The following is a 12365-nucleotide window of genomic DNA, read 5'->3' on the forward strand; positions in this document are numbered from 1 at the left end:
GAAATTTTTATCATCATCATCATCATTGTAATAATGGACATTTATGATGCTTTTATAGGTTTTTAAGCATTTTTCATAATCAGCCTATGATTTATATAACAGGTATTTTCTAAATTTTTTCAATGAAGAAACTAAATAAAATCAATATTTTATTCAAGCTGAGATATGAAACAATAATATTTTAATATCTATCCTTGTATATTTCTCAAAATGGTATCACAGGAGTCATTGAAGAGTTCTGTTTAGTCACAATTACTTCACTTTTCAATTCTCTTGTACAGTTTTAGGCTAGATACCACCTTTACATTCCACTTGGATTCCATCTTTTTCTTTTTTATATACTTTTAAACATGCCAATAAGCTTCCTCCCCCTCTCCCCCATTATTCCTAAGAAGATAGCCATTCAGAAACTGGACAGTGCATGACAGTGTCAAGGGGGAAGGGTTTGGAAGGATAATTATGGACCTCTCACAGTGCCTTGCAAAATAGGTGCTTAATAAATGTTTTTGCACCTAATTAAATTGACAGAAAATATAGAAATTGTTAGAGATGATAGATTAGGATACTATAAATCATTACAAAGAATAAATCTATTAATATATTAATTATTACTGTAGTACCATAAATAAACTAAAAAAATTAGACTAAGAACTTCTATTAAAGTAGAAATATGATTAGGTTATTTGAAATGTGTTAGCTCTCAGGAGAACAAATCTTCACATTCTACTGTCATCAAATACATAACTAAGAGAATTTTCCTTCTCTAAGAAATTCTGTTGGCTCCCTATTGGTTCTAAGCTAAAATGCAGATTCTCTGGTTGACATTTAGGCCCTTCACATCTAAATCTGGCTTGTTTTCATAGATTTATTATACATTACTCCCTTTCACATAACTTGATGACCCAGTCACAGTGATTCATTTAAACATTCCATCTCTAAGCAGCATGCCTTTTTGCCTTGATTCCATTCAATTTCAACCCATTCTCTTGCCCTTTTCCTTCTCCTTCCCCTCTCCCTTACCCTTTTCCTTCTCCTTCCCCTCTCCCTTACCCTTTTCTTTCCTCCCCTCCCCTTTTCTTTCCTCCCCTCCTTCCGTTCCTTCCCTCCCTCCTTCTCTTCCTCTCTCCTTCTCTTTTTTTTCCCACTCTCCTTCCCTCCCTCCTCTCTTCCTTTTCTTCCCTCTCCTCTTTTTCCTTCCTCTCCTTCATCCTTTCCTCTTTCTCTTCTCCCTCTCTTCCTTTCCTTCCTTTCCTTCTCACATCTGAGGAGGATAATATCCATATCATAACCATAACTATTATCCTCAGCTCAAGTGTCACCTCTGACCTTTCATTTCAATACCTTTCTTTTCTTTGTATGCTTGTTACATCTATGAGTACATATTGTGTCCCTCATTAGTTTGTAAATTGCTTGAGGACAGGGACTATTTCATTTCTGTCAACAGTATTACTAGTAGTACAATGTTTCACATGTAGTAGCTGCTTAATTAAATACTTGTTTATTGATTGATTGGCTAAGACTTTCTTTCAATATTTGTTTTATGCATTAACTGACAGAATGGCCTAGTCAGGTACTTGAAGTTTTCAATTACAGGTTCCACATTCATAAAATTGGGGTTATAATTCAAGGGGCTAGTGTTCCATGAAGTTATTGATAGTAAGGAAAGACTCTTAAATGAGCTTATTTGTTGGGAAAGAAAGTTGAAAATAAAGTATCTTCCCAATAATTGTGGAATATCTAAAAAAAAAAAAAAATTACCAAATGAAAATGTTAAAGGAATATCATCTTGCTTAAAGAAATTAAGAACATGCTTTCCCGATTTTTTCCCCTAAATCCCATTTTTCTTGTGCAGCAAGATAACTGTAAATATGTATACATATATTGGATTTAACATATAGTTTAACATATTTGACATGTTTTGGACTACCTACCACCTAGGGGAAGGGTATTGGGGGAAGGAGGGAAAAATTTGGAACAGAAAGTTTTTTAAGGGTCAATGTTGATAAATTACCCATGCATATGTTTTGTAAATAAGAAGCTTTAATAAAATAAATAAGTTAATTTAAAAAAAGAAATTAAAAACATGAAGAATTCAGAGAAACATAGGAAGACTTAGGTAACAATACAGGAGGAAATCATTTCTAAAAGTACATTATGCATAATATCTTTAACAATATAATGAAAATCATTATAGGTAATTTTGTTCAAATACTAATGATAATGTTTATGCGGTTCTGTCAAAGTAAAAGGACTTGGCAATTGTTTTCTGTTTTTTTTCTGTTTTCTGATTCCTCTCTGGGAGGAATTTAGGCATTTGTTGATAAATGTTAAAGAAAAATGTTAACATTCACTTTGTAATTTTAAACATAACATTTACTTAGCAATGACGCAAAAGACATAAAAACATCACAGGTAAATAATAAATATACAAACAATTCCATAAACCAAGTTCATATCCTTTCACCAATTTTCTCTCTTGTGAAGAAAAAGTGGACATATAACTTATAGGAAACTAGTAGGCACATGTACAAGGGAGAAGAACCTACAAGCTTAAAATAATTCACAACTCTTAACTACTAAATTTGATGTAATTCATTTGGAAACATCTGCACCACACAAAGCTGCTTCTCTGCTAGCAGCTTATCAATATATTAATCGGTTTGAAGAAAACAATAATCTTTGAGTAGTTTTACAATATTATCATGAGAAAAGTGCTTTTGTAAATCTTAATTTCCAGCATTAAAATCAGGCTCTTATCATGATGTTAGTTATTTCCATGTGTTCCTAAATGAGTGAATCTTTGCATCAGCTAGATATAATAGAATGGGATTTTGAGAAGCAGAAGGTAGGTAACAAATTTTGTTTACCCAGGAAAAAGCTTTTGTACTTAAAAAAAAATTTAATTTTTCTTAAAAATTACTAAATTGTTGAACAACTTTCACATTATATTTTACTCCAATATGTCAGATGCTAAAAGTAATAGTTTCTTACTTAGTTTCTTATTTTTACTTACAAACTTGTTTTTGTTTTCCTGACTTAATAGAAAAAAAATTTTTTTTTAAATAAAAGGTGGCTACCATCCAGTGAAAATCGGAGACCTTTTCAATGGCCGCTACCATGTTATTAGAAAGCTAGGATGGGGACACTTCTCTACAGTCTGGCTATGCTGGGATATGCAGTAAGATCTATGTTTTTTCTTTGCATATTTGGATTCCGACTTTAAATACTTTAATTTGTCTTGCTAAATTAATATTGCAGAAGGGCAAACGTATAACCTATGTGTTCTTTTATATAATGGCCTCACTGTTTTTAATCTTTAACTAGGAAAATTTTCAAGAACTAAAATCCTTTTGAAATTCCATTATCCTCCTTTTTAAAAAAAGTGGAAATTTTTATGTTGGAATATATGAAGCTTGTTAGTTGACTTTTACAAGACAGTGTTCAACACATGAAGGTTAATTTGTCTTGTAATAAATTTATAGATTTCACAGATCATCAGAATAGGAAGGTGGAATCTATCTATCTATCTATCTATCTAAGATAGCTCTATGGCTGAACAGAAATTTTTTTCACAATATTATTCAGCAAGTAGTTAGGCAGGTTTTGCTAAAAGATCTGTAGTGAGGGAGAAAATGTACAGAAACTGTTTTTCAAATACCTATAAATACACACACACACACATCTCTTTGGGAGGAATTTTTGAATTCATTTTCTTAAATCACTTTTAATGCTGATGTTATAATTTCTTTACCTGAAAATGGAATATATATATATATATATATTTCTCTTTAAGGGGAAAAAGATTTGTGGCAATGAAGGTTGTAAAAAGTGCCCAGCATTATACAGAGACAGCCTTGGATGAAATAAAATTGCTCAAATGTGTAAGTATTTTCAAAAATTCATCTCAATGACAGGAAAAGATTAGTGACATCAAACCTTAGTTATTTTTATGGCATTTTAATATATTTATGCTAGCAATGCTAATGTTAACCTGAATTTTATTTTTCATAATTTTGAAGTATCAGTTTTTGTTAAAATATTAAAATGCTTTAAAACATACTTTTGTTTGTAAATTTGAATTCATTTAGAATTATTCTCTCGAGTGTTTTCATACTTTTTTTCCCTTTAGGTTCGTGAAAGTGACCCAAGTGACCCAAACAAAGACATGGTTGTACAGTTAATTGATGACTTCAAAATTTCAGGCATGAATGGCATACGTATCCTTTCTAAGATAGCCATCCCTGCATGATTGATGGAGAAAAGTGAGATTGTTGTACTTATTTATATGCAAGTATGAAGCAGTTTTTTTGTTCAGTCAGTTAAAGTAAAAATTGTTAATCCCAGAACAAATTTAGAAGGTAATCCACAGCCTGCCATTCTTTTGACCCATTATGTATTGACAATAGGGGGTGGGGGGGTTTATGTAGTCAAGGGCCTTTAGAGGTAAGAGTTGGGCAGAGAGGGGAATTATCCACCCTTTTATCAGGACAAAGCAAAGGAAGATGAAGGAAGGACAAAGCATTAACTGTAGGAAAAACAGAATAAAGTAGGCAGAATATTCCATTAGAAATGGGAAGATGAGAGTTGTATCTCAGTGGCATTTAGGGTGATGGTGGTGGGAAAGGTAAGCATAATTGCACGAAACAGAACAAAATATAATCAAACGTAGCTGATTACAAGAAAATCATTTCTGAATTCCCCTCCCCACTCCTAATGAAAACACTGCTTCTTACTATGTTACCATGAAAAGTTAACTTATATCTCAGTTTTCTCAATTGTTTAAAAAAAAGTGATATTAAACTAGCAGAAATGTGTGATTCCTTCTGATTCTAAACTTATGATTATTTAGTCAGCAGGTATTTATTGTCAACTCTGCCAACCACTGTGCTAGAAGATGGGGTACAAAGGCAAAAACAGAAATGTCTACCTTCAAGGAACTTATAATCTGTGATTCTGTGATGGAAGGAAAAAACAAATGTGATAATCATGACCTGGAATATTAAAAAGGGTTGAATTTGCATGTAAAATAGAAGGGTTAGAGAACAGCTATTTATTAAGTTTCTACTATGTACCAGACACTGTATTAAGGACCTTACAGAAATTATTTAGAGAACAGATATTTGTTAAGTTTCTACTATGTACCAGACACTGTACTAAGTACCTTACAAAAATTATCTGATTTGATCCTCACAGCATCCCAGGTTAATGGATGATGTTGTTATTCCCATTTTACAATTGAGGAAACTGTTTAGAATATAGCAAGTGTTTAGAAAGCAAACTTCATCAATTTGCTGAATCTAAGAAACACAATAAAAACAAAAATCAATAAAAGTTTAAAATGGAGTTTCGTAGTAGAACTAATTTTGCTTCAGCTGTGTACAGAATGTAGATTTGCTTCAGTAATCATATTTTTAAACAAGGCAGTGATAAAAATAAATATAGTCAGGAGAGACAAACATGCAAACTATATTAGGCTTAAAGGCACCATAGGTCAATATCATTATTGAGTAAAAATACACTATATAATATCATTAAATAAAATCAAGATCATCAACATCATTATTAAGTAAACATACACTAGATAACATGGCACCTAAGTAGTTAAAGAAAAATATAAATAAATAAAATAGGATAAGCCTTAGATTGTAAGACATAATTTGTTGTTATCTTTACCATATCTCCTTCATGTTTAGACAAACATGGTAGAAACATAAAGAAGAGGAATTAAATTTGAACAAAATCTTAACAATACTAAAATTATAGTAAAGCTTTGGTTTTTAAAAAAATTCTCAACATCAATGAATGTAACTAGTTTTTACATATGCTAGAGCATATAGAGTTTGTAAAATAAATTCAAGAAAGCAGATTTATTAAGAGCATCCTTTATAGGTAACACAATAAAATTTTAATTTATAAGGGAATTACGAACATAAGACACAAACCCAAAGTGGAGTTTATTGGAGAAAAATTTATATAAAAATATGAGGAATAATTAATATTATCCCAAATGACAATTCAAATAACAAATCTTAGGAAAAAATTATATTTTAAAATTACTAATAATGAAATAACATAACAAAGTTTTGGGATGTTGCTAAAGTAGTCCTTAGATGAAACAATGGAGAAAAGTCAAATAATTGAGCATGGCACTTAAACAACAATTTAAAAAACCTATTAAAAATGACAAAAAGCTACAAAACAAGTACAACATACTAGTAAGTCAATGGATTTATTAGTAACTCCGTCAGACGCCCCCTTTAGTTAATTATTGGTAAATAATACTCAATGTTCCTCTTCTTTCAGTTTATAAACCCTCTTTTAATAATAATAATAAGTTTAATAACCCTCTTTTCCTTCTTCCCATTAAAAAAAATTGACAGAAAAGGAAAAAGGGGTATAAGATACTACAATGCTTATATTCCTAAGATATACAATATTTTTCAACTAATTTTATGGTTTTTATAACCTTTTATTTTTCTTTGTATTTATGTATCTATTATTATGATACTTGTACATTTTCCTTAACTGTATGCTAGATGTATGTATGGTCTTTGAAGTACTTGGCCATCACCTCCTAAAGTGGATAATCAAATCAAACTACCAAGGTCTTCCTATCCATTGCGTAAAAAGTATAATTCGACAGGTAATAATTTTCCCTGCTTGGTTTCGTATATTTTAATTGTAACTGGTTTGAAGTCAGTTGGTTCTAAAATTCTTGTTTGTGTATACACGCACATACCACACAGGCACATATGCATTATACAAATAATCATACAAACATCATAGTTTAATAAATTGTAATTTCCCGCTTTAATACAACAAGGAGCTATATTTTCAAATGGGTACTCTTTTCTTACATGGATATTAAAACTGTATCACAGCTTTATAGAAAATTTGAGAAGTTACTTTGGCCAAAGAAAAATGTAATGGCTTATCCTTTTGATCCTAAGACTCTCTGAATTTAATGAGGCACATTCTAACATGATGGACACATACTCTATAACTGAACCAGTACCCTATGCCTTTTTATCTTAATAAAACTTCCCAGAGCTTACACTCTGCTAGCTAGTATAGCCTTTGAATCCCATAGTCATATTCATCTAAGTAGGACTTTATTGTTATTTGTGATCTCATATTAAATATTATAATAGTGTTATTTTCATATATTAAAACCATTTTATGTCCATTAGCATAGATTTTTCTAAACGTTAATTATATTAAAATTAATTAGAATTACTAAATAAATATTTTTATGGAAATTAATAATAAAAATAAATTTGGTTATGTAAAATTACTATTATAAATATTAAAATTTGTTTTAAATAGTGTTATATTAACTCATTGGACAATTTGTTCATCACCCCAGTGAGTTCTTTAGTAAAATACCACTGAGAAGATTGACAAGTTTTATATAAATGATTCCAAATACATTTAAAGGGAAGAAAATTAAAGGTGGCCTAATAAAGGATTTAATCACATCAGAAACTTGATGTTTCAGCTCACCAATTAAAATACTAGTTTGGAAGGGAACTTTTAGATTTAGAAATTTGCCTGATTAATTCTTAATTCTAAGCTCTATGTTGGTGGGAACCATGACTTACATACTGTGTAAATTTTTTTTTAATATAGAAATTGAATTGAATTTTTAATTACTTTGCTAATATGCCAATGGTCAACTCATGATTAGCACAAATAATACAATATAGTGTAAATTGCTAAATGTAGTATCTACTAGCTGAAAATACAGACTACCAGATGTATGTGTACACACACATATGCACATATATAACATACATACACACATGCATATTATGCAAATACACAACACAGTTTAATACATTGTAATTTTCTACTAATCTATTTTTTGGGTAAATGAAAAGAATGAAGAATCTGAAAGAAATTTTTCAGAAGAATTTTGAATACAAATTTTTTAATATATGCTCTCTAAAAATAATTTTTTAATTTTAATCTATATCTTTATGTTTGTATAAGGCTTGTTGATAGACACCAATATTAACATAGACTGAAAAAAATATATATCTAAATGAAATAAGGACTAAATTAAGAATTCAAATTTGGGAGAACAGTTGGCACTCATTCACTAGAATCATTTTTGTATAGGAGTTATCAGCTTTATCAATTTTTGGTTCATGTTATGTTTTCCTATCTGCAGTAAATATCAGTACTTCCCAATATATAATAATATATGTACACATAACATATGTATAATGTCTTAAGTTTGTTTAGAGCATGTGCCTCATTTCAGGCAGCATTTTTATGTACTGTCACAAAAAGTAGACTTACTTTAACAGATTATTCTTCTTTTTAAAAACCTAAATACAGTATTTAATAAAAAGCCTAATACAATATTTATCAATATAGAACACATATTTTACTAGCTCTGCCTTATATACAACCTGAAAGAGACCTGTTATCACTGTTAATATTCAAAGATATCTCATCTGTTAATGAAATCTTGTCAAAATAGAGGAAAATATTTCACTAACTGATATATTACTGTACTGATATCACCTCTCACTGGTAGAGCAACATATTGTCATATGAGTAATTGTTAAGAAAGGCCATATCTCCATGTCCTTTATTTTTACATAATATAAGGGGTGAATGGCTTCTGAATCTAGCTGGTTTGGAAAATCTTTATATAGTTTCCAGTGTGTAATTTTTTTGGTAATATCTTTATTTCTATAGAAGTAAAGACTCATTGTCTCTATTTTTTCCTTAAAAGTAGAATTGTTTGATGTAGTTTTTCATAAAAACTGATTATTTAACTTTTCCAAACCCCTTCCATCTGTGACTTTAGCAGACTTAAATATATTAAGATTTATAAATGTTTTGAGGAGGGAATACCAAGATAAAAATGTTAGTTTCTGACAGGGATTTTCCCTACAGGTGTTTCCCTCTTATCTATAATCATCTTAGAAAATGAACTGACACACCTGACATTTGAGTTAGGAAGGTGTAGAATTCTTATTCATTGAACTTTTTAAAAGTTAAAGAATGATAACATCTTAAAACCAACACATAAACCAATAGTGTATACAGGAGTTTAAGTAGTTAACTAAATAAATAAAATTCTGAGAGTTTGATTTAGTTAAATTATATTCACTTGCACAGTTACTACATTACTGTAAGGATCTATGCTTTCATCATTGGAGTAAATAAACTCACCATCAACATAAAGCCAAATAGTATTGTTCAGTTTTTCTTAATTGTTGTGATTGGAAAAATATTACTCACCTGATATTTAATATTTTGATGATTTTCCTCTGTTCCAAACATACCATACAATATCATATCATACAAACATATCATACATAAATAAAATAATTTTGTTTATGATTGTCCAGACTGTAGAACTCTAAGAGTTAAACCTTTGGGACATGTGTGTTTATAATATGTAATATATATGTTTGCATAGATTGTCATATATGCACATATGTTTGTGGGGGGGTGGGAGACAGTTTGAGTAAGCAGTGAATCCAGCCTAGAATTTGAATAAGAGGAAGAAAGTAAGCTGGATTGTCTTTGGGAAATTTTTAGGACTTTAAAAAAATTCCATACTTTCTCTTAAAACGAAAACCTTTTTTTTTTAATACCAAATATTCTTCTGATGAAGATAAATGACTAAAAGTCATGAAATCTCTAAATAACTATAGTTGATGTTATGCAAAAGGTAATAAATTTGCCTTGGGTAAGTAATATGAGTAGTCTCTGACATACGACCAACAAAAGACTTGCTCATCAGACACAGTGATGTCTTCAGAAAGATAACATGTAAATAATGGATTAATATATTTTTTGTTCTCTCAGTGCATAGAGGAGGGAAAGAATTTGGAACTGAAAATAAAAATTTTGGAAAAAGTGGTATTTAAAAAAAAATGTGGGCAAGAAGTGAAAGGAAACCAGGACTTGTAGCAAGAGATAACTGATAGATATTCACAGAATTCTTGAGAATGGGAACTCAGTCAAAAGTTAACTCTTTCAGTTCTCTTTGGCTAGCATACTTTTACCTGATATTTTCTGAATTCCAATGACATAGAATTCCCATATGCTTAAATAAAAAAAAAAAAATCCCTCTCTCAAAAATCCCTCAGTTTAAAAAAAATTCTATTATGAGTGAACTTTTATTCATCATACCTTTCTTCCTTTTATTTTCCTGTTATCTTCTGATGCTCACAGACCTGGCTTCCAAGTGCCTAACATCTGTGGCTATCCTTTCAACTAATGGATGTAGTTTCTTTCATGGTCAAGGAGAAGGACTTTGCTCCTCATTGCTCCTTGCTCTAGCATCATCACTCCAAAATCTCTCATTTAAAATTTATTTTTTCCAAATAGTAATCAGTTCTTCATGGTGATGGATATTAGATCATAGGGACATTCTCATTTCTTTATCAATAAATTTAGTATTTTTTATTCATGTGTTGCAGAAAGTCTAATAAGGTAGGTATACAATCATGGAGATTAGTTGTATCATACAAATTCACATTAGCTAAACTATGCTGAACAGTTCCAAATACTTGTTACATAATTCCTTTCTCTCCCCTAGTTTTTCCCTCCTTTATTCTGTTCTCTGATGAAAAGATGACACTTTCCCACAACTTTGTCAGCTGTTCTCTATGAAAGTTTAATTATGTTATAAAAGATTCCTAATTAATTTCCTTTCCTCAGTCCTCTTCTTTCTTATATCCATCCTTCACAGAGCTACCAAAGTGGTATTCCTAAAGCACAGGCCTAATCATAATATTCAGAAATTTCCAGCAGCTCCCCTTTCCTTCTAAGATCAAATAACATTTCAATTGGCATTTAAAGTCCTTCATGATCTGGCTCCCATTTATTTTTCCAGTTAGATTTCACATCACCCCTCCTAGGTACCGCAGTCTAATCAAATTGGCCTACTTGTTTCTCACACACAGAATTCCATCTTCTATTTTCAGGCTTTTGCTTATCCTCCATTTCTGGAAGGTACTTTCTTCTCACCTCTACTTCTTAGTATCCATATTAGTGCTTATAAAGCCTAGCTTAAATGCCACTTCCTAAATGAGACCATATCTGGATCACTTCAATATCCACTGCCAGCAGCTAATGTGCCCTCTCTCCAACCCAATCACTTTGTTTTTACTTTATTGGTATTTCAAATTTACTTATGTATATACCCTTTATTTGCCTCCCCTCACTGACTATAAATTCCTTGAGGGCAGGGATTATTTTGTTTTTGTCTCCCATAGCCTAATGCTAAGCTTTATAAGCTTATTGATTGATTGACAACATGTGCTAACAGTTTCCAAATATGTTAAGAATTCTAGAGGTAGCCTCCTAGTATATTGGGTGGATTCATCATAGATAATTAATATGAGAATAGGTACATGAAATAATCCTGCTGAGGAGGCCTGTGTGTGAATTAAGATCTTATTCCTAGATTCTCAGTCTTATTGTCATCTTGGCTCTTTCCCTTTCTGTACTTCTAAAAATTTATCAGTTGCCATATATTCTTGATTCTTTACCCACATTTTAATTTCATTATATCTCTATGTAATATTACCTTCAGGGTTTTTATTGTCAGAACAATTTAAAACAAAACTTCTAATTCTGTCTGATATTTGAATTTACCACTTATTTTTCAAGGTTATAATTCTTCAAGATGATTTTGTATCTCTTCTTCTGTTTAAACAAGAAAAATAGTTAAGTTTTGTACTTTTGAAGTATTGCATACTAAGCTTTACATTTAATATATTTTTGGTGACTCATGCATGTAAACAAGTTGGCAATATGATAGAGTATGCTGCTATTCATTTTGATTTAGCCAACATAATTAATATATTTATTAAATAAGAAAGAAACTTGAGTGGAGAATTGTATTTAATAACCCACACTTATTTAATACCATAAGCTTTGCAAAGGGCTTTACAAATATTATCTCATTTAACTTCATAACTACCCTGGGAAGTAGGTATGATTATTATCTTCATTTGCTGGTTGAAGAAACAAAGACATAGGTTAAATGACTTACATACTTTTTACATGGTCCCACACCTGGAAATGGATTTGAACTTGGGTCTTTCTAACTCTCACTGTGAGTGAGTCCATACTCAAACTGTCTCCCACCCCCACACAAGCATATGTGCGTATATGCCAATCTATGCAAACATATATATTGCATATTATAAACACACATGTCCCAAAGGTTTAACTCTTAGAGTTCTAGTCTAGACAATCATAAACAAAATTATTTTATTTATGTATGATATGTTTGTATGATATGCTATTGTATGATATGTTTGGAACAGAGGAAATAGGACCAATGTTCTGTTCACTGAGGCATCTAGCATTTAATGATTCACAGAATA

General features: G+C 30.7%; 1 protein-coding gene across 12 annotated transcripts in view; it reads left to right on the top strand.

The window, feature by feature from the left end:
- Positions 1 to 12365, top strand: part of SRPK2 (SRSF protein kinase 2) — a 272571-nt gene that overhangs the window by 198924 nt on the left and 61282 nt on the right. For 10 of the 12 annotated variants that reach the window (XM_051961707.1, XM_051961713.1, XM_051961712.1 and 7 more), the window contains 4 exons: positions 3070 to 3178; positions 3794 to 3881; positions 4130 to 4217; positions 6537 to 6643. The exons of the other annotated variants lie outside the window; for them this stretch is intronic. In XM_051961707.1, coding sequence (XP_051817667.1) covers positions 3070 to 3178; positions 3794 to 3881; positions 4130 to 4217; positions 6537 to 6643 — 392 coding nt within the window. The remainder of the gene's footprint in view (positions 1 to 3069; positions 3179 to 3793; positions 3882 to 4129; positions 4218 to 6536; positions 6644 to 12365) is intronic. 12 annotated transcript variants of the gene reach the window in all.

The sequence above is a fragment of the Antechinus flavipes genome, chromosome 5, assembly GCF_016432865.1.
Source record: "Antechinus flavipes isolate AdamAnt ecotype Samford, QLD, Australia chromosome 5, AdamAnt_v2, whole genome shotgun sequence".
NCBI lineage: Eukaryota > Metazoa > Chordata > Mammalia > Dasyuromorphia > Dasyuridae > Antechinus > Antechinus flavipes.